Source organism: Centroberyx affinis, unplaced genomic scaffold (assembly GCF_046629955.1).
Source record: "Centroberyx affinis isolate AG114_WGS23_722 - 3 ecotype Tasmania unplaced genomic scaffold, CSIRO-AGI_Caff_v1 ptg004426l_1, whole genome shotgun sequence".
Lineage (NCBI taxonomy): Eukaryota > Metazoa > Chordata > Actinopteri > Beryciformes > Berycidae > Centroberyx > Centroberyx affinis.
Window position 1 is genome coordinate 84,841 of NW_027282103.1, and position 23,774 is coordinate 108,614.

The window sequence follows — 23,774 nt, forward strand, 5'->3', positions numbered from 1 at the left end:
GTTGCCATAATTTAAACAGGAGAATGCTAGAAGTGAGCTATAGTTGCTAGTGTGACCTTGGGATACTAAGCTTGGAGTAGAGTGGGTGTTTCCTGGTAGGAGTGCAACCTTAAGAGTATTCCTTCAGTAGGGCTTTCTGATTCACAGGGGGCAGACAGAGTGGAATTGACAGAAGAGAGGAGGGAAAGTGTAAACATCATTAGCATGATCATGAGATATGCATAAGCCACTGCTTCGGGTTTGAAATGGAGGCACAGGGCATGAATGAGATTCACCATGCATGCAAGACCGGACCATCACATTGCAAACAAAGCATGTTAAGGCCGAGAAGCACAATATCGACACATCCATCTCTCCCCTCCTTCACTCCCTTCCTTAACGCCCGATAACACCTCCCCCCCTCCCCCCCTCCCCCCTCCCCCCTCCCCACTAGAAGCCAAAGTCGAGAACAATGCGGTCTTCGAAGATGGCGATGAGCAGCATGATGCCGAACCCGGTCAGCAGGCCCAGGTTCTGGAGGACAAAGTGTCCCAGCTGGCAGCGCTTGTGCTCCTCACTGTCCCCATGAAGCATCTCTGGCAACTACAAAACACAAGAAGTTACCAGTTTGGATCGGATAAAAGCTTCCTCGAATTAGCATTGCAGTAGAAATAAATCTTCAGACACAAGATTAGGAAGGAGACTGACTGTAATTTGCATTGCGTGAGAGAGAGAAAGTTGAGATAATGTTCTTGAGCAATAATTATGACTCTGGGGTACGACGTGGCAACTTACCATATCCACCAGAGCCACATAAAGGAACATGCCGGCCGTGATAGCGAAGATCCAGCTGGTGACGTTGTGTGTGTACTGGCCCACAGCTGTGCCAATCAGCATGCCGACGTATGCCATGAGGGCAGACAGCAGATTGTAGACGATGGCTTGCTTCACACTCATTCCCGCTTTCAGCAGCACCGCAAAATCACCTGTCAGCCAGAATAGCCACAGACTAATTTGAACATGATTACATTAACTCACAGGCACCTGTCTCTCATTCCAACACACACACACAAGCAGATACGCATAAGCAATATGCAACAAAAGTCAACATGTCGCCCGCCAGTCCGTGAACCAATTTTGGAGACATTAATGAAATTCTGGTAAGTTAACAAGTGCAGTGCTTCCTTGTTTGTGAAAGGTAAAAGTAATATATCTCCAGCAGTGACAGCAGGGTAAAAGTTTTCCATTTTCTTGAAGTCATTTTGATCTAAAAGCTTTTGCTTAAATGCTTGAAATTTGTTTCTTATAAATAGTGAAGTTGATGCCTATGAATTTCTCTCCAAAGCCTTTCCATCAAGGCAAAGGGCGGCTACTTTAAAGAATCTAAAATATAAGATAGTTTTGATTTGTTTAACACTTTTTTGGTCACTGCGTAATTCCATTTGTGTTTTTTCATAGATTTGATGTCTTTACTATTATTCTATAATGTGGAAAATAGTAAAAGTAAAAAAAAATGTGGTGTGTCCAAACTTGTGGTAGTGTGTGTATATATATATATATATATATATATATATATATATATATATATTTTTTTTTTTTTTTTTTTTTCACATTTTGCAAAGTGACGTGATTCTGCTGCATATAAACTCCTTAGTCAAGAACTGGGCACATTTCACGCTGTTTCTTTTCTTCTGGTGTCGAGCCTGACTGTCCTGGGTGATGAGGTTAACTCGTTTAAACCAACTCGCTCTCCACATCTGTCACTGGTTTCTGTCTTCTCCTCCTGTTCAGCAAAGTATGACAAAACCAGTCCAGGAGCTCGACCGGGCTGCTCTTTCTAAGAAATATGTATTAAACTCCCTTCAGATACACTTATGATTACACATGTGTGCTGTAGCCTTTCTACCCTCCTCAATCATTGCCAGGCCAAATGCGGGAAGAGGCCCAAGTCTCAGCGGAAACGCCCTGGATTTGGAGAGAGAGAGAGATGAATAGAGAGAAGGGGCGGCCTACATTTCCTCCACAGTGTAACGAGCGGCCTCTTTTCCTCGCTAATTACTACAATGAATATATTACCACTCTACACTCTTCCATCAATCAAATCCAGAGAGAAGGGGGGGGATTTAAAGAGAGGGGAGAGGAAGAGAAGAGCCGGCCTGTATACACGTCACTCCAATGGCCTTTTTTTCCACTTCAACTTCCTCTGGCACTTCCTGCCTCCTCGGTTCCACTCCGTCACACGCACTCGGCGACGCCTGCCACCGCCTCGTCTACCGCAATTAACACACCCATCACTGCCAATTAGCTTCACTGTGGGTGGTTAAAGAACCCTCATAATCATCGTCTCTGCCTTCCAGCTGTCAGTCAGGGGAGGCTTTTGTGTTTAGGAGGAGCTGAAAGGTGCACTCATCAAATGACTGGGTTTGTCTGACACGCCGCCCTACGGGGGTTAGGGGACTGGTGCCAAGTCAACAGGAAATGGGAAATTGCATGCGGAGAAGGAGAATGATCTCACGAATCTTCACATGCCGCTGTGGTTCGAGACAGGATTTGTGTTGCAGCTAGCCATCTGGAAAACCCGATTTTCCCGAGGATACAAAGCACCAAAAAACAATTAAGTAAAAACAGAAAAAAAAAGGAACTGTTGGACCAGAATGAAAGGTTTTGACGCTCTCGTTCTGTCCATCGTTGGAGCCTCACAGATATAGCCTAGATAAATTCTTGGCACTTCCACGCTGCTGAATGAAACACCACATCCTTCAAAGCAGTTACTTGCGGTGTTAGCTACATCTAAATATGCTTCATAATCGTTTTTCCCCACAAATGCTTTTAACAGCGGCCCGTTTCCCCATTTTTAACCTTGGAGACAACAATAACAGTAGGATGCTGTTAGTCAACACAAGGGGGAGCAGGCAGACAAAAACAGGCAGTTATTCACTGGCTCTCTCTCTGTGGCGTATGTGACAGTAGTCTATTCATCAACCACACAAACAAGGCATGGAAACTTCACTACGACAAGAGACATCATTAGTACTGATCTAGTGTGGATGGTCCCGTACACGTTCCTCATCTCTCTTTTTTCCCCCATTCTCTCTCCAATCTCTCCAAGTCTCTCTCTCACTTGTACATAAATAATCAGAGGAGAAGACCTTGTTGTAACGCACTAGTTGGGACAAAAATGTTCGCTGTTGCTGAATCAAATGTACAAATAGGGTCCTCACAGAGAACAGAAGACATGCAGTGACTGTTGGGGAGAATGAATGCATCCGCAGCTGTATGTCTGTACGAGTCCCAGTGTATTGAGCGATGTGTGCCAGGCACGGTCTGTCATCTCCACTGACTGACACATTGACAAGCCATTTCGCTGCTGTCAGACAAAACCCATTTAGCCGGAAAAAAGGACATTTTTCAGGGGTGAAGAAATTAATGATTATTTTCTTATTGACACCTGTGGGTTTTTAACAAGTTCCAAGGGACCAAGGGTCATGAAACTCACTGAATACACAAATGGACAATCTCAACTTTAAATTAAAGTAAAAAAAAAAGAAAAAAACACCAAAAGCATTTTTTGCCTGACAGCAGCAATTTGCAATGTGAACTGGCTGTGAGGCCTTGAGAAAACAGCATTGTTCTACCCATTGAATGGGTCAACTGTGCAACTACTAGTGGGTAATGAAGTAAATTACTTGTGTGAAATAAAGGATGAATGTTTCTAACGGTGCAGTCCACTTACCGAGTTCATGAGGTAATTCATGGCAGAAGACAGCCACTGATGTACTGATACCTCCTGTGATGTTTGCACTGAATGCTGCACCTATAGAGACAGAAATTCAACAGGTCTTTAAGGCAAACTCTGCACAAATGTAAAAGACAAATTCCTGTACATCTAATGTACGTGTAGATTAAAGTGATTCTGAAATGACTGACACTGTTCCACAGCAGGGCCAAAAGTTTTTAGAAGCGGTATCCAAAACTAATAATTTACTTAGTTGAAACTGTAACACAATTGACAAATCACCTCTGTTGGCAACTAAATGAATAAGTATTCACAGAAATATTGCTTTTAATGAAATTGGGAGGCATAAATTATGACTAAGTGCTATAGTGAAAGCCAGACGACTTATTATTTTCATTATTTGATTTCTCTGTTTCAGCCTGATGTCATGAATTGTGTTATCCCACCAGTCATCTAGTCTATAGTTTTGTCTATAGTTCTAGTCTATAGTTTTGGGAGACAGGTGTTCATGTTTACATATATTCATCAGATAGTCCTACACAAAAAAAATGACGTATACAAACTTGGAAGTATAGTAACGCACAGCAATTCTTGAGTGGCGTTTCTGTTTGACTTACCTATAGTGGACACTGGATATGACATGATATAAGATTCAAAATCAGAAACTCTTACCTATGGCGAGGCCGTCACTGAAATTGTGCATGCCGTCCCCCATGATGACCATCCAGGCGATGCTGGCGATGCCGGCGTCCTTCATCTCCTGGTCCGAGTGGCAGTTTCCACCGTGCGAGTGTCCGTGGCCGTGCGAGTGTCCGTGTCCATGACCGTGCTTCTTGGCCTTGCGTCCGTTCTCCTTGGTGGGCGACTGCTGGTCGTGCTGCGGGCCTGCGGGTGCCAGCGGCGTCTTGTTGGTCGGAGAGTCGGGTGTCTGGAGCTCTGTGAGCTGCGTGTCGTTGTGGCCGTTGTCACAGGAGATGGCCATGCTGTCAGAACCTGGAGGGGAGAGGAAACCTTACTGTGGAAACCTTTCATCCAGGCTCAAATCAAGAAAGTGTGCCTACCTGCATAGAGCAATCGGCAGATGTAGCGTTCATGCTGCAGTACAACCCACACACAAACCCAGGAGTAAAGTTTGCTTCAGCAAACTGCTGTAGAGGCTGTACTTACCTTCACTCAGCGGCTTAAGGTGGAGCCACTCTGCGTCTGAGCGGCGATTTAGCTTGTGATCTGACAACTTCCTCCCGATCTTGCCCTCCTCGTTCAGCTTCTTCGTGCCCTGTGAGGGTGAAGACGGTTAACACTTTTATCTATTATTAACTATCTACAGCGAATCATCAATTAAAAATATTTCACTCTTGACTTATAAATAACCCTGACTGTGTGCTCTCCTCTTCAACAACTCCTGCTTAAGTTCATCTCTGGCTTGAGAATTTGACCCCAAAACAGTCAGCCAAACCCAAGGAATATATATAGGGAAGTAAAAGTTTGTGAGAAATTGAGGTACAAGATTCAGCCTAAGCCAACACTGGCCCCATCGTGTGCAGTTGGGTCTTGTCAATCTTACCCGTTGGTCTTTGTAGTGCTTGAACATGCCGATACAGTGTTCGATGATGAAGAGGAGGTAGATGCCGGCCAGCGCCGTCAAGCCCTTCCACACCCCGTCAAAGGCTATTAGCAGATCTTCCTCCTGGTTTTCCCTGTCCTGGCTGTGGTCGTGCTGCCCCTGAGACTGTATGTGTGCGTGAGAGAGAGAGAGAGAGAGAGAAAGTGAGGAAGAGTGAAAGATGAAAAGACAACAACGGGGGTGGGAGTCACAGGTTTTATTAGGAGATAAATGTCATTTCCAAGAGCAGACCGAGATGAAACCACTTATGCCTCCTGCCAACGTTGTGGAAGTGTGATGATGAGATGAGAGACACCGCTGAATGACATGAGCAGTGTGTGTCAAGTTGAGGATGATTGTAGGTTATTGGGTGAGTGTGATAGCACGCAGGGGACAGATTGGCAGGATGAGTGAGATATTTTACTGACAACTGGTCAGAGGAAGAGGCACTTGGAGAGCTATCAGTCTAAAGGCTGAGATAGATAACGTGCGAGTGTTGTGAAGTGTGGAGAAATAGGTCAGTAGTCGCTAGTGGATGGAAGAGTTTTATTCCAAAATGAAATATGGCACCTGCCAAGTAAAACTCACTTTGGATTGTTATTGAAGTTGGTAGTTATCCGAATACCTTTTGCTTATCTAATAGTAACATTTTAGGAGGAATTTCTTATTTCTAAAATATATAGCATTTTGGAATGACAGGCATTCGTATATAAAAGTAAAGAGCATAACTGTGAAGTCTAATCAACTGTGTAGTCAATTTAATGTTGAGGCTTTCATGAACCACATGTGCACCAAGTACCAAGCAAATAAAGCATCATGTTAATGCTCATACTTTGCTACTGTTACATAGAGGTGTGGCCCATGCATTTGGGTTAAACAAATATAGACTACAAGTAGTGTTTTTATTCAAGTCCCATTTAGTTAGCATGTTTTGTTGAAATTGCTTGCAAGAGGTTGTTAGACAATTACTTAAATACCACTCTGGTCCTCACTAGGCTCTTTCAAATTAAAGGGATTTTGAAACTACTTTTAAAGAAACAGACAACACATTGTGATTTTTCTCAGATTCTTCACCATCCCCATTTATTAGATTGTCCCAATCTGTGTCAGAGCCCCTGCTGAGAGCAGAGGAGAAGAATTAATTAGACTAACAATATTGAATATTGTATTGTGTATTGAACTGGATCATGAGCTGAGCTTATTGTTACATTCCTAATAGCTTCCAGTCATATTCCAGGAGTATTTTTGTCTCCTATTCAATATTTAATTCCAAAATGAGCTATGCAACAATTATAAAATGTGATCTTGACAATGATAGATAAAAAAAAAAAAGCCTGAATCAAATTTTCCCAAAACCTTGGCTGCCAAAATGAAAACACCTTTACAGATGGGGTTGTCTGTATTTTAGAGATTTTAAAGGATAAACTTCAGGTAATTATTTTGTTTTAACTCTATATTGTTTTGTAGAGAACGCTTGACCATTAATACTAATTTCATAAGTGTAAACAAACAGAACCCATTTCACTTGACTGTCTCCCAAAAAATTTAAAAATCTTCCCTCCACAGTACACAGCCATGTGTTGTTTCTGTCCCTGCTGTACTCACATGTGGCAGCAGGTGGAGGAGGGCGTCGCCGCTGAGCGTGCCCACTGCCAAGGCCACCAGGAAGGTGAGCAGGAACTTGAAGCAGGATTGCTTGAGGATGGGAACAAGCACCACACCCAGCAGAGACAGCAGGCTGATGATGGTGATGGACACAAAGCCCCACACCCACACCCACGCTAGGGAAAGGGACAGAGAAAGAGGTATTATTATATAGGTATTGTATATACCAAGTAGTCCTATGAGATCAACCGCAGGGTGGTGTAGTGAGTAAGGAAACCACCCTTCAACTGGAGGACCCCAGTTCAAGCCCCCCATTTCAGAAACATCCACCCTGCTGAAGTGTCCTGGAGCTGACCCCTGACCCCCCTGTGGAGGGAGTGCAAGCAAAAAGACAATTTCCCTACAGATATTATGCGATGAATCAACCACCTAGCCTAGCCTATCCTCTGTACCATAATATGATTGAAAATATCATTTGATGTGTAGCTAGCTAGTTGAGGGTTTAAAGCTGGATTTCAATTCGACATAATACTGTATGTAGCCCGTTGTTCATCTCAGTTACTTCTGCATAATGCAGAGCGGCAAGTTCAATAGTTCATCATCACCTATTTCGACTATTTCTTTAAGCCTCTGGCTACGAGCTAGCTATCAGGGCAGAGAGCAAAAAGGCAAAAAGAAGGAAAGACAGCAAGTACTGATATGAACCGACTGATCACTTTGCATGTATTCAGAGGCTGGGGCCGCATTATGTCTCATTTGAATGCCGAACTGGAAAGCTTTGTTCGTCAGTAGGCAGACTTGGCAAGGGAACATGGATGGGCTGGCAAGAGAAAATGAGGACAACTGGTCAAAACTTGGAATAAACTTCCATCCAACTTGAGAACAAAGTAATGTGCTAGTGTGGCTTTGCTGATAATGTTTGGTTCTTCTGACTCATGCAAAGTACTTTATTGACTCATGCATGACTCAATATATAATAAGTCAATAAAGTATCACATAATTAAAAATCTCTTTTTCAAGAGATACCTGGCCAAGAAAGCATCATCAATGATACACATAAGTTACAAGTTGCAAACCAACAACATATAACACTGTACAATGCAAGACCAAAAATAAAATCAAAATCACTTAAAAGGTAAGTGCAAAGGCATAATTCCCTGCAGGAGCATACAAAATGTAGTCGGGCAGCAGTGAGTTTTTACACGGCTCCACAGAACTTCAGGGTCAGGATGCAATATACAGTATGATTTGATTTTCATATTTCAATAAACACATGATGACATATGATTGATTTAGACACTTTCACTATTTTAGGCTGCCAACTAGATTTTTAGAATAGAGGAGGAATTCAAAATGATGGTTGACTGCCAAAGTGGCTGTAGAGTGGACAAACGTAAGAACCATAGCTTTACCAGCATTTGGCTGGTGGCTGGAGGTATTTTCCCATCCTTTTCATATGTAAAGACAACTATCCTCTAGAGGTATTAAATCCATGTGTCCTTGTGATGACACATGAGGCCTAAAGCAAGAAATGTAAAGTGACATTTCAGCAGAATTGCACTCGCCTCATTTTTCATTCAAGGCTGCAGACAGGAGACATGAAGCAGAAAAGAAAAAGTCAGAAAGGTACACTATCATTTAAACTGTCACTTCACCTGTCATTGGAGGAGGACGTGTGTTTCAAAACAGTGCAAGACCAAAAGGAGAAAAAGTTTAAAGTTCCCTCGTTACAGGGGACAAAATGTTTAATGTAGTATGAAATTCAATGTCACACTAATGCTGGCGGTGTGTTTGCTAAAGCGATGCTGGGCCCTCCACTGCTGACATTCACATATGGCAGACGTATTGACTAAGAGAGAGAGCGTGCTTGTAATTCGCATCTTACAGACAATTGACTTCAGCGAGGCATTTCGGGAGTGCTATCTGAACATGCCACTATAAACTCAACTGCTGTTCTGTGATTATGGGACTGTGCTGTCCTTGCCGAGGTTGGCGTGGCAAATAGCTTTTTCTTTTTCTTTCTTACAGAGATGCTGTAAATCTTATCAAAGACTTTTCTTTCTGAAAGCCTGTCAATAAGAAATATTTGAAAGGAATCACAAATAGCCGTGCCTCAGGATTTGGACTTATTAGGTTATTCATGTTTAGAGGCCAGGATGTTTAAGCATAAGGAATGGACTGTTTAGAGAAATCTTCTCTCTTCTCTTGTTTTCCCATGTAACCTTAGGAGTATTTCATTTTGAGTGGATCCATGTGACTTATTGCAACATTTGCTCTACTTCCCAGGGTTGAGGGGTCATTCTGTGACTAAAAGATAAAACCTGGAATTTATTTGGCCATCTAAATGTTAGTATATTCACATAGGTTCTTGAAGACTTCTGGAGGGGAAAAAAAGCACTCCAGCAACTTTTTTATCCCATCATAAAGCAACTAAAGATAAAGGTCTGTGTAACTCCACTGTTAACAAATATTACATATCTTTAGAATACCTGCAGAACTGATGTTTACCTCTTTTTCAGCATGGCTCTGCTTCACATTCACATTTGTTGTATTTACACCAAGGAACTGACCAGTACAACCATATTTTTCTGTAGTTGGCCATCAAACATCTCCACCGGGGAACTGGGGATTAAGCACCTTGCTCAAAGGCACCTGAACGGTAGTTGTTGAAAGAGGAGTTTTCCCAGCTGGTCCAAGTATTTCAAATTATTGAATGTGCACTGATAAAGTGTCATTCAGCTAAACAAAAGGACCATGGCTGACACTTAGCCAGAGGGAAAAAAATGACTGAATACCAAATATCACTGAGGGAAATCACACTGGCAGACACGCATCCTTTCCTCATCTAATCAATCCCAGGTGGTGTAGCTTGTGAGGAAGCGATCTGTAAAGTGCCTTACGTTTGACGGAGTGGTCGTAGAGAGAGTGAATCAAGCTGTTCCTGTCCCGTTAAGCAGCTGTAGGATTAAAAATCATTACAAAAAATCTCCCTACAGGCAGCTCGTCCACTCAGAAAACAGGAGGCTGGAGTTCCTCCCAGGGGAAATATCCAAACAAAAGAGGCAGAGCCTGATGCTTAAGTGCTAATTACACAGCCATTAGCCATTAGCTTTTGGGAAGCCTGCCTGCTAACCCTGACTCTGCGACAGGTTAACATGTGCCCTCTACGGCCACAACAAAAAGCAGGGGCAGCAGCAAGGTTGTACACATCTCCCTAACAACAGCATTTCTCAGTCAAGAGCTTCTCTTCAATGGAGAGCCAGGAAGAGTCTTAAGAAGATTGTGAACAGTTTATTTCCTTGTATGCATCCAGTATACTTTGTGTTGTCCTGAGTGTGAAGCAGAGTCAGTGACTGGCACAGCTGGGTCAAAAATTAACAATAGCTATTATTAGTGTGTGAGATTCTATGACTTGGACTATGCTTTCCTAATAAAAACCTATTTTCATACTATTAGGCCAAGGCACAGAGAAGACCCTGATTAAGGAACCCAGTGTGTGGTCCCAGGTTTAGTGTCCTCACATCAGATGTAATTCTCTTTAATGAACTGCACAGACACATTTGATGGTGAGAGGTCATCACATACCCCACATTCCACAGGGCAGTAAAAACAACCTATAGCCTCTTTCTTTTGAGTTAAGGGGGGGGGAACTTAGTGTCAGATGACCACACTGCGCAAAGGTATGCAAACACAAAAAAGGTCTTAGATAAATGCAGACCTACTGACCAAACCCATGATTATAGTCTCTTCTCTGGTCGCAAAGCCTTATCAATTATATATTTTGGAGAGAGTATCATCACTACCAAGGACCAATTGGCCAAACTGAATTCATTTTCTCATCATAGTTGAAAATGTCTCTGAATAACCCTCATTTTCTCATCATTCTATTGTTACCACCATTTTTCAATGTGCCTTACGAAAGTAAGGGTGCTACAGCCGAGTGCTTTCTTATTTGTCGCACCAGGCAGAACACCCTGTAACCCTGAGAGGCAACTGTAAATCAGCAAGACAGTACATCACCGCAGGTCCTTCACACTTACGTAGCTCATCTACTTCTCTATCTCATTACCTCTACCCGAGTGCTGGGTTTTTATGTGTGTGTGTGTGTGTGTGTGGAGAAGTGGGGTATTGGGAGGGGGTGGGGGTGATAAGGGAGCAGAAGAGAGGAGAGAGGAGACCCACTGGTCTGTATCTTCTCTCCAATTACGCGTCTCCTGTGAGCCATGGCTTGGAAAAATAGCCCAGGGTGTCGCTTAGGCTCTCCTAATTGGCAGGGTGCAAAAAGAGAGGGGAGTGGGGACCAGCGAGAAACACGGCGCAATTTTCTGAGCTCCCCCATGGATGTCGACGGGAGGTAAATGAGAGGTAGCTCCTCGGCGTGTGGTACGCCCATGGTTGTGTCTTGGCGCGCCGTGGCAGAGCATGCAGCGCCTCCAGTTCTCCACTAATGAGGAGTCATTTCTGCCCTTTTGACTTTTTCATGTCTTCTTCCTCATTGTCATCAGCAGTTTTATTGCCGTCTTCAGTGGCGGCACACTGCTGCCTGAAGCACATGTGATGCTGGTGTCTCTGGAGGGGAGTGTGTGTTTAATAATTAAAGATTTAAGAGGGCGTACAGTCAGGGAATTCCTCCATTCTCACGCTGGAACTTCAATGTCTGCTGGTTTGACAGCATTATTCAAAACATTGGTGCAAAACTTTGGAGTGTAATCTATTAATGAGCAGGAGTCTGGAGGGATACAAAATGAGTTTACCATGCACCATGTGCTTTGTGGTGTCTAATTTGGTAGGATAAAAGAACACAGATAAAATCAAATTAAGATATCACTACAAACTTAAAATGGAAACAATTGCTTTTATGAAAAACTGCCTGACATTACAGTGCATACAGTACATGTTGTCCCAGTGGGAATTAAACCCCTGTAGATACACATGGAGACGTGGGGCGGGGTAAAAAATAACATGGGATGACATTCTCATCCAAACTACGCCTTTTTAAAGTAGTGGTAAAGAAGCATTTATATTTGTATTATATTACTGTTAGCGCATCATGACATTAGGATTGACGACTTTTACTTATTTGATCCTCTCCACGACTGACTTTGATGCTCATGAAGATACAATGTGATGCATGAAGACAGACTGGCAGCAAAGCAAGTTAGTTAGACCCCATTTACGCCTGGTATTAAAATGCAATCTGTACCTGGATAACTTATCTGGATATGTGTAAGTGGATAAGGTGTAAACATACACAGAACGCAATGCGATCAGAATGTGATCAGATCTGCCAGAACAACTCCGGAGGTGGTTGTTCGGATCTCAGCCAGACTCGGCCAGGTGTAAATGCAATCTGTTTAGTGTGTTCACATTTGTGAGACAGTACCACCCACGGGGTAGAAACATCATGACTCACTCCGACCTTTGCTATCCCCTTAGCAGCACCTAAAGACTCCAGCACGATCCACTCCCACCTGTCATCACTCCTTTCCCTTATCCATAGTGAACTGAAGTAGCATTCACAGCAGCTGTAAACACTATTGCGGCAAAACAACCGTCGTCGTATCTGTTGCCTTCTAAGAAAGAGTCGTAAAAGATGACCCTTTCTGCCTCAAATGAAAAGTAAATACAGGCTGTATAGTATCACGTGTAATGACCCTACACCCGCCATGCCACCTCCCCACCTACTTGCCTGTTTTGCATAGTGCAAGTGAAAAATTATATCTGATCACAATACGGACAGAGTGCAGACCATGAGAACACATATAAATACCAGGTGTAAATGCAAAGGGTGTGATGAGATTGATCATTATCCGAATAGCATATTCAGATGATGAACGCGTTTTAATACCAGGTGTCATTGGGCAGTCATACCCCATCCAGTACCCCAGAAGCCAGATGGCCGTGTGTATCTATTCTTGGCTAGTTACATGCTCTACCCACTGAGCTACACAGCACCATAGACATAAATCTTAGGAAAATGCTGCCCTAAGGTTAAGGGCCTTTTCTATGGCTTGCTATTTTTGCTAAATACCTTGTGTGCAAAAATTGTGGTTACTGGTACTGCTTTGATTTGTAGCGAGTCTTAGACTTTTATGGGTTTATGAGGATTTCATGTCCAGGAACTCATTAACTTAAAAACATTGTGCTTTCATAATTTGCATTCTCATAAATCTAGGGATACGAAGGTCCCAGACCGAGGCTTACTACTGACCTTCACACTTTATTGCTAATCTGTACTTGTCTGTATCTTTTTTTTTTTTTTAAGATTGCCAATTTGAAACTGTCCATTCTTTTTCTTTTTTTAAGATTTTACTTTGGCATGCAGCAAATGTTGGGTCAATAAAAGAGCACACACACACCAAATTGTCAGCTTGTTGCCATGGCATCAGGAGTTACTTAATAAACATAAGCAACACATTTAGTATAAAAACCACTTCCTAAAATTTGGGGGCAGTGCTAGCTTAAAGGTTAGAGAAGTGGGCTTGTGACATGCAAGTTGTCAGTTTGAGTTCAAGACCGGCTGGGAAAATTAGTGGTTAAGTAAATGAGTAATGCTGTCTCCTCCCTCAACAATTTAAGGTACTCATGAGCAAGGCGCTTAATCACAGATTGCTCCAGCAGAGCTGCTCAGTGGCCAACAATTTAATTCAATAAACTTAATTTATCCACGAGGGGCACTCATCAGACAAAACACAACAATCATACTATAAAGCAAGGAATCTCTGTATGTGTGTCCTTCGCATATCTCGAGAACCGTTCGATCCGTCCGATCTACTTCACTCTTGGCGGGTATTGCTGGGGACCCAAGGACGTGCAGTGTCGGATTGGACACGCGACACGTTCAATATTAATAAACTTTGAATAAACAAGCGAACAGCGCTCTCTGCAGCGGCAGGGCGAACAGCACTCTGTGCAGCAGCGGGGCTCAAAGCAAGCGACTGATAGCCTACGCCTATTGTGTGTTTTTTTTTTGTGAACGGGCACTGCACTAGTTACTAAGAACAACACATAATACTACCACAGTGAAGTACACAAGTGCTATGACAGTGGACAGTTACAACAGCAGAAGACTGCAGTTGTACTGGGCAGTTTCCAGGACTGATTGTGTGCAACTGTATGAATGTGAAGCAGGAAGCAAGACCTTTTTCTGGATAAATGAAGGTTTAAAAGAAGTGCAGCTGTACAGCATTCTAATCATGAGACTATCCTACAGCTTTTGCTGCTGCGGACAACAGTGTGACTATAAAACTCACCTAAAAGAGGTAGCTCGTTCGCTGACCTTACAACTAGTACAAAACTATCACGAGCCTGCGGTCTTACGAGTCTTCAGCGCTATCAGATTGTGCTTTCTCCATCTGTCTATAAAAGTTAATGATGCATTGGTGGGGTGGAAATGCAAGAAGCATGAAATTAGTAACCAAAAATGGCCTACTCATTGGGTCTTGGGGTCTCAGATGTGTTCTCTTACTTAAAGGGAAATGGCACTGCTTTTCAATATTCTTTTTTTCCCCCTATGCCCTTAGATAGTTCAATTTGTACTGTGAGTATTCACTGCTACTCTGGATAGCCAAAAATGAGAGAAGAGTTTATATCCTCCCCTAGATTATTGCCACATCAAGGTACTGAGAATGAGAAAAGACAGAACAAACAATAATAGGCGGACCCAGGGGAATATGAAGGTACATTTTCTGGTTCACTTCAATTATCACTACTATAAAATGAAGCTTGGTTAGCTCAAATAAACATTCTATTATGATGTCATAAAGCCAGTCTGCCATTCATCCCCAAGAGAGGAGCTCCAGGTTATACATCCTGATAGCATCGCATTATGCAACCAATGGTTTATGGTGATGGCCCTGTGGTTTTCTCTATTATGAAGACAGTTGTTTCTGTGGCCAAAGGCAGCAGATATAAACAATAGCTTATTGCTGATCGCTTTCTCTGTGATAAACCCATTTTTTTCACTGTGCATGTTGGTTTTAGAGTAATTTTAATGTGTATCCTTCCTAGGGATTTTGTGTTTTCCTTCTTCCACCTTCCATCATTTGGTTATTTGAGCTACACATTGTATGAATGATGCTATACAAATAAAGCTATTATTACTGTTATTTCTTGTGTTCCCAAATATTGACTGAACTGTACGAGGCCAGAGGAATATAATACTGGAATCTGTAAATTGGGTGTTATTCTCCTTTATTTAGATTTTGATTCAAAAACAATGACTTGCCAGTCAGGACAGGAGCTGCTGAACAAACACCATGCAGGGTTGATTGTGTTCTAGCTGTGATTGTTTACTGATGGATGTAAAGGGGCTGTGACTTCATCTATTGTGCAAATAAAACCCATTGTGCTGCACTGCCAAAATATCAGTGATGAGATCAAACAATGTGTCAATAGACCCATTGAAGAGTGAAGACATTAGTGTCACTTTGCTCTGGAATGAGCTATTGTTCCTTACAATCCATAGGAAATGTGAAAAGTCTGGTCAAACTATGTGGGCTGGGACTATACAGAGCATGACAGTTGAATAGAAATCTACACTTAATAAATAGGCTATACACCATTGCCATTCATCAATGGGGTCGTCAGTACTGGAGACTGGCCCTTACCACAGCTGAAGAGCTCCAATTAGTGACTCTTTCTCTCAAACTAACTATCATTTGTTCCATTTTACATGGAATGTCTTATCAGTGTAAATGGACTGGATCTATAAGGTATTTGGCTCTTACCGGAGTTGCCAGGCTCCAAGGATTCCTGCTCCACATCCATCTGGTGGTAGTGGCGGATACAGACACGGCTGTCTATCTGGTACAGCAGGGCGGGACACAGATAGGTGAACTGGCTGGGGGAGATGGGCGAGTCAGGACTCAGGCCGTAGTAGGTGAGGAGCTGAGTCAGGTTCAGACACTGGGAGGAGAAGAAGAGAGTATGAATGGAAGAAATCACCGATCACAAAACATTTGACATAATAAACCAAAATTACCAATCCCATGACATCAAAAACAAAAGTTCAGGATTTTTTAGAAGCCTGGTTGCTTCATTTGCTCTGTAAGCCAATGAAAAAGATTTCAGTGCTTTTGTTTTAAGAAGAGAATGATATTACTAGAGATGCACCGATCGATCGGCCGGTGACCGGAATCGGCCGGTTTTCAGCTGATCGGCCATGACCGGTGACCGGCCGATCAGTCTCATATATCCGATTCTGTGCCGGTCAAATTCAAGACAACGGTAAAAACTCAGCTGTAATTAAGCAATATTACACGAGAGGGTGTGCGTTACCGTGATGCTTACTGACCGCATCACTGTCGTGCCAATAATGACGGTAACGCACACCCTCGAGTGTAATATTGCGATTATACAACAGTTACCAACGAAATAAAAGATACAAACAAAATGTATTCATATTGTGGGGCAATTCGCTCTCAAAATAAAAAAAAGTTTGCTAGTGTTATCTCCGTTTCCCTGGAAATACATGGGGTCTGACTAATAACTGGAAAAAAATCAGTCACGTCAGTAGATTCCTATGTAATGGAACCTAGTTTACTACTCCAGCAAGTAGGCGGAGCCTTAGTAACGACCTAGCAACAGAGACGGAGATTTCTAGTCCCTGTTGAGTCAGCCAGCCAACTGGAGCTAATGCTTTCTAGAGATCGCGGGATTTCCTAAACTGAATAAATACCACACATATAAACACAAAACTGCCTTGCTAGCTCAATCTTGTTGTAACTAAGATATCTGCTGAAAAAAATAATTTTTCCATGGACAGATTAAGCTGCTATGTCCGCGAACTTCACATGTATTTTTAAGCTAGTAGCGCCGTGTCACCGACTCACCGGCACAGCTGATGGATGGCAGAGCGTCTGGTAACATCAAGGCTGAACAGAGTTAGCGTAGCGTTATATTTAAATATATTGTATGATAATATGGCGGAGTAATATTTAGTGATGAGCACGGCTAGGTGTGCTGTCATGCTGATTTGATCACGTTCTAAATGTCTAGTTGACCAATCAGATCGCTTGGTCGGAACTACCTGTTGTATAATAGTCCATAATAGTAATAGTCTGTGTGTTGTTATATAGATCTGTTGCACCTGTTTTCTTTCGGGAAAGTATAAAGTGGGATATACTGCAATTCATTTTCATTTGGATTTTATTTGTTCAAAAAAGCTCTGTCCAGTAACCTGGAGCACTTTTTTATTTTGAGATTTGTTTGAGTGAGAGTGAGAGAAGGTCCTGTAACCTGGTGCAGTTTTGGAGAAAATGTAAGTTATTAATAGTCAATGTTTTATTATGAACATACAATTGAATTTTAATTTTCCATTAAAGAAAAGTTACAAAAATGTTTGTGTGTGCTGTCAATTATAGATCTTAGAAAGAAAATCGGAATCGGCCAAAATCGGAATCGGCAGGTCAGACTTTTAAAAAATCGGAAATCGGAATCGGCCAAGAAAATTGCAATCGGTGCATCTCTAGATATTACCATTAGTACTGCTAGTTAATGAAGATTGAAATATTTCTCTCCAAATTGCATGCAAGCCCTTACTTCTACTTCCTTAAGCTCTAGACTCTTTGAATTGTTTTAATTTCTATTAACTTAAATGTTACTTAAGAGAGTGTGCCAATTTACCAAAAACCAAAACACCAGTGTGAAAACTTTCCCATGTTGTAAGAAGGGGCTTGTTACAGTAAATGATGAGTGGAATAGACTTATAAAAATCCTGAACTGTCACTTTAAGAGGTGTTTCATTAGAGATCAATAGGAAAGTCTCTAAGAGACTCTAAGAGCCTTTAAGAGAAGGCTTGATTAGTGATCAATAGGACATGTTTTATAATACAGTTTCCTTTGATATTCGACTGACATCAACCGGATATTGTTTGATGAGCTTCACTAGGAGCAGCAAACATTTGCTATGCATCCCACAATTCTCTTTGTTTATGAAAAGTGCGTCCTCTACATTTGACCGAAATTGTGATGATCAGAATGAATGGAAGTCAGTCAGCATGACACAGAAAACCTGACATCAAAGTGTGAAATCTAAGGATTTATGAGGACTATCAGCTACCTAGCTTACTGACAAGTAGTCTAACTTTTACTATTACTCAGGTAATCAACCTGACATTTGAATTATCAACTGACAACACAAATATCTGATGTTCTTCTCCCTTATCAGATAATTGTGCTGGTTTTATGAATTTGTTCACATTTGAAAGTGTTGCCTAGATCATACCACTTGGCAGTTTCTTGTAGTAGTGCTTGCATTGTGAAAGCTCACATCAGTGAGTCAAGAGATGGAGACCTACCTCCTCATGCTGGTGAGAAATGCCCTCTGGATGTCCAGGCAGGATGGGAGCTGGCAAGGTGGGAGCGGGAGGCCCTCCTGGTGCCTCTCTCTTATCTTTATGGGAATGGCTGTGACCATGTCCGTGATCATGGTCATGACTGTGTTCGTGTTCATGGTCATGTTCATGGTCATGGGTGTCATGGTCATGGTCCACAGATGGAGGCGTGAGGGGAGAAGGGGTTTTGTTTCGCCCTCGCTGCCCCCTCGCCCTGGCTGGTTTTCTCTGCCTCTTGGGCTTGCTATCTGTGGGGACTGTAGGGGCAGCAGAGGGTTTGGTGCTGGAAACATCTGAGGCTGGATCTGCTGCCTCTGGGGTGGCAGCCTCTGCTCGCTGCTCCCGCGGGGCCTGTGACGGCTCCTCTTGGGCTGAGGATAGCTGCTCCTGGTGGGTGGGGGGAATGTCTGTGCTGGTTTGTGTTTTATGGGGATGCTCATGACCATGGTCATGATCACTGTGGTCATGATGCTTGTGGTCATGGTCAACGTGAGGTTGAGAGGAGAGGTCCTCGTGGTTGGCGGGCAGCTGGTCCTGCTCATGTTTGTGCTCTTTGTCATGTGCATGATCCTGATCATGGTCGTGGTCATGATCATGATCATGATCATGATCATGATCATGATCATGATCATGATCATGGTCATGGTCGTGACCGTGTGTGTGGTCATTGTCCTGCACCTGTCCGTTAGAATGTTTATGGTCATTGTCCTCTACCTTGGCATCACCATGGTTAGGGTCTGCATCATGCCCATGATCATGGTCATGATCATGTTTATGGTCATGTTCCATCGGAGGACTAGCAGTTGGACTGCCAACAGTAGTCTCCTGGCTGCACCGTGTGGGGCCTTGTTCTGAGTGTGGGTGGTGAGAAGTGGGCTTCTGGTGTGGATGCCCATGGCCGTGGCCATGCCCATGGCCACGGCCTTCATTGGTGGGTAAATGCGAGTGAAGCCCCTCCTGCACTTCCAGCAGGTCGAGGTGGGCTACATGGTCATGACCCAGATCCTCGTGCTCCATGCCTACCACCTTCACCTCGCCCAGGCCCAGGCTGAACAGCAGACTCTGAAAGCCCTGGAAGTCCAGCCGGTCCTTCTGGCCATAGCGCCTGAACAGTTGCTGGAGGTAAAAGCGCTGCTCCACCTCTAGCACTTCTCCTGTGGGGCTCTTGGACCCTGGGGACGGAGTGGATCCTCTCATGTATGGAGCCTGGGAAATCTGCAGGTCGCTGTGGGCATGGTCGTGGTCGTGGTCGTGGTCGCCATGGCGATGCCCGCTGTGCTTTTGGTGTCCTTCTTCATGGCAGTGGCTGCACTGATGGAAGAGGAAGGTGAGCACACATAGGAGGCAGAACTTTGTGTGCACGTGGACTCGCATTGTCCCCTCACTTCTGGTCCCCTGTAAAAACAGGAAACAAAATCTCAGAAAAATAAAACCTTTACAATATCAGAATTTGAATCACTTTATTCACAAAGTGATTGATTGAATGTGCAGGAATTTGTCTTGGTGGCAATGGTGAAGAGACATATCAACAATTGTACATTGTAACAGTGTGTATTGATATGTCAGAGTGTCAGCAGTACCTCTCATACAATTAAAAGGAGACAGTGTAAGACTTAAGACAGTGTGCACATCATTGTACAAGTGTACATTCAACATTCATATTGCCTAGCTGCTAGCTTTCGCTCACAGCAACAGATCTAATAAAAATAACAACTGGAATAGGAAGCCTTCTGGAACACAATAAACTCTCCACTGAGAATTGTGTAACAAATTGCTTGTTTTTCCCTCACTCTAAAAAGCCAGAAGCAGCAATACCATTCCAGTCAAATGATCCTCATATGGTCTCCTGAGAAGCCCGTGGGTGGTTGGGGGGGGGGGGGGGGGGGTTAGAAATACTGCTTGGTAATAGTAACGTAGCGCAGAGACCAGGTGCACAAGCACAGGCCTTGTTTCTCTTCAGCAGCAAGCTTGTTAGCGAGGTGTATACTGGATCAAATGGTCAAATGACATGTATCATAAGGGAATACAACCACTGTCATACAGACCACAGATACTGAGCTAAAAGCTGAAAACAATCCTCTTCACAGTTGTCAAGGCTGGCAACAACAGATTGCGCATTGGCTTGTGGATGCAACACTACCAAAATTAAACAGAAATAGTGTTTAACAACATTGACTGCTTTTGGCTACCCACAAGAAGCAAGAATTGGCATTTAGACAAACTGTGAGGAGAGGATATGGAAAATGGGTGCGAGATGATATTACACAAGAGCCTCAGTTAAAAATGAAATAGACTCCAAGGTGGTGACGGACTTTCAATGGGCAGTAAATAACTTCACAGCCGGTGTGGACAGAATTCAAAGCTCATGGGAAAATCCACCTTTACCACGAAATATCCATCCCACTAAAACATTTTACAAAGCAACCTCTGAAAATTCAGTGATTCAGCTCTGTTGAAACAGAGCCCTTGTGTATTCTTCAAAGCCTTGATCATCATGCAGACGAGATCAGAGTTTAGATCAGATAATAACTATTAGCTCATTATAGACTTCCTCATCCCTGCATAACAAGATCAAGAGCCACTGCAGAAATGGTATTTATTATCTCTATTTTAAAGTGTCAGGGAAAGTATTATCATATAAAGGAATACTTTTGGTCAAAAATTCTGACAAGAATTATTAATCTGACTGTAATTTCTGCACAACTTCACGGTGAAAATAAAATGAAAACAGCCACAAGAGGCCCAACTTTTATAACGAGTCATTCAGGTTATAAACCGTCTAATTCCACACCTTACAAAGACCTCATAACAGTGGCAAACATCTGAAAAACCCAGCCAATAAAATCTATGAGACACAGTCGATCACTTGAGAGTGGCTTCATTCTCATTTAATCTAACCCGTAGAAATTGGAAGCAAAGCTACTTACCACCGTGTCCCTTTCTTGAATGAGTGGTGTGTGAAATTGAGTTTGGCCAAGGAAGTGTGTGATGGTGTTCTGGCTCTAGGTTGCAGACATTAAGTGTGATTACAAGCCTACTTCACGGCTGCCGACAAGACAGTGTTTATAAACATGAGGCACCAGTGACCTATGAACCTCAGAGCAGATAGGATGGGGCAAAACCGGAACCCATTTTAAAGAGCACACCCTCTGACCAGCAACAGACAACAGAGCCCGGTGTGTTTACTGATTACAGTCTCTGCCGCACATATGACATTTGAGGGAAACAAAGGAATCTTTATGTAGCATGAGAATTTATTTGTTTGTTGTGCAATACAAAAAAAATAAGAATCATGAATTCATTCATTTTAAGTAGGCCCAATTATTGTTTTCTCTGAATTAAATATTGAATGGGTTATTTACAACTTAATAGTCTTATAAATAATAAAATCCGGTTAGCAACACTATAATATGCACTGCAGGCCTAATCGTTTGTTTGTTTCTATTAAAAGGCCAACAATGCATGTAACAGCACATTACCTAAATTAATTCCCCTGAGTCCAGGCTGATGTAATCACAACTTGTTTTTGTCAATACAACATGACAAAGAATTGACTGTATTCAAAGATCACAGCATAGCGTAACAGTGAACAGCCCATATATATATTAAATGCATGAAAGAATTGATAAAATAATGGAAATCTAGTAAATATTGTGTGTAGATTCCTATATACTGCAAGTTCCAGAGTAAATCCATTGTTCATTTTACACATTGTGACATGTGATCCACCGATACAGTAAACAACCCTACCATTACACCAAGATATGTAGAAGAACTTGGTAGCTTACCGTAAAACTTTTCCACCTTCTTGGCCCCCAATCCTGATGCTATGAGGGGGTTCTCCAACTCTTCAGAAACATTCACTCTGGAGCTACCAAGACACAAAAAAATATCATGACAGTGGACACACAAGTGAAATTCATCCTCATCTATACAAATTCATTAATATATTCTAATTTACTGAATATATCCTGATCTATTCTAATATTCTAATTCTCCAGAGTAGGGCTGCAACTAACGATTATTTTCATTGTCGATTAATCTGTCGATTATTTTCTCGATTAATCGATTAGTTGTTTGGTCTATAAAATGTCAGAAAATGGTGAAAAATGTCGATCAGTGTTTCCCAAAGCCCAAGATGACGTCCTCAAATGTCTTGTTTTGTCCACAACCCAAACATATTCAGTTTACTGTCATAGAGGAGGAAAGAAACCAGAAAATATTCACATTTAAGAAGCTGGAATCAGAGAATTTTGACTTATTTTTCTTAAAAAATTACTCAAACCGATTAATCAATTATCAAAATAGTTGGCGATTAATTTAATAGTTGACAACTAATCGATTAATCGATTAATCATTGCAGCTCTACTCCAGAGTCTAATAAACTTCAACTACAAGTCAGTAACATACCACAACTACAGAGCACTTCTTTGCTGAGGTGCCTTTAAGCAAAAACAGTGTCTGAAACTGCTTCTGTTCTCACTAGGGGTGGGTGATATGATAATCTCACCCTGCCACTGGTTAAAGTTTGTCAGTTGTCATTTGCCTTCACAAGGAGATCATGGACATTGTGGTATATTATTGTAGTCTATGAGAATGACCAGGCACGACACGTCCATTAAAAATACTTTTTTTTAATTTTGGCACTACATTAAAAATGTGATGTTTTGGTCAGAGACCTTCATCAGGCAGCTATCACTGTAGTCTACAACCCCGACATAATTTCCATTCACAACTTCCACAACAGCATTTACATTCACTGCTTTCACCCGACGTTTCAACCAAATCATGCAACTTTACAACCAACCTGAAAACTTACAATTGAGTGGTTTAACATCTCACTGCAGTACATTGTCAACAACAGGCAAAGAGCTGAAGTGACTGACCTATGCTGCCTTCAAGCACTCTCTTAAATATAATAATTATGAGTGGAGTGAACATGAACGATCCCCAAAGTGGCAAATAAGACTGGGAAAGTTGGGATGAAGAACATGGAAGCCTTGTCCACAATTTATGGTAAAAAATTTGCTTTCTGTGTTTCTATTTTCACTCTGGATTTCTAAAATAAAACAACAGCCACCAGAAACAAAACACTTCTGTTACAGGGTCCATTTTTGTTTGTTTTTTTAAAAGCACATAAATATTCAACAAGTCATATTTTATACTTCCAATCTCAGAAGAGTACTGCACTTGAAGGAACCATCAGACACTGCTAGCCAAACATTTGAGAAGCACTCCATATGAAAAGAGCAAACACTGGCAAGAGGTAACAGATGCTGTTATGTTTTACCCAGCAAACGATGGTTTCAATAAATTGCCAAAATAAACCACTTTCCCACAACTGTACTGACGCGTGAAAATCACAAGCTTGAAGACATAACTACAATGTTTTGCCATGGTGAGCAATTTATGGTCTAGTCGTACTTCAGAGCCCTATTTGAGTGTTAATATTTGTTTAATTCATGTCTGGATGCTATGCAGTGCTTGATTACCTTTTGAAACTAGAATACATTAA

General features: G+C 42.2%; 1 protein-coding gene across 1 annotated transcript; it reads right to left on the reverse strand.

Annotated features, from left to right (window-relative positions):
- Nucleotides 1-429: 429 nt before the first annotated feature.
- On the reverse strand, nt 430-22,132 carry slc39a10 (solute carrier family 39 member 10). The gene is made up of 10 exons (XM_071543965.1): nt 22,048-22,132; nt 18,224-19,654; nt 15,653-15,830; nt 6,924-7,099; nt 5,280-5,444; nt 4,883-4,991; nt 4,388-4,708; nt 3,713-3,793; nt 775-965; nt 430-582 (listed from the first exon to the last, which is right to left on the reverse strand). The coding sequence occupies exons 2-10, from the start codon at nt 19,631-19,633 to the stop codon at nt 430-432; spliced, it is 2,784 nt and encodes a 927-aa protein (XP_071400066.1). The 5' UTR covers nt 19,634-19,654; nt 22,048-22,132.
- Nucleotides 22,133-23,774: the final 1,642 nt, after the last annotated feature.

Excerpts from the sequence above, each read along its gene's own strand:
- slc39a10 (XM_071543965.1), bottom strand. The coding sequence starts at position 19,633 with ATGCGAGTCCACGTGCACACAAAGTTCTGCCTCCTATGTGTGCTCACC. Across the intron at positions 4,709-4,882 it reads CCTTAAGCCGCTGAGTGAAG|GTTCTGACAGCATGGCCATC; the intron begins GTAAGTACAGCC and ends TCTCCCCTCCAG. Across the intron at positions 966-3,712 it reads TGAATTACCTCATGAACTCG|GTGATTTTGCGGTGCTGCTG; the intron begins GTAAGTGGACTG and ends TCTGGCTGACAG.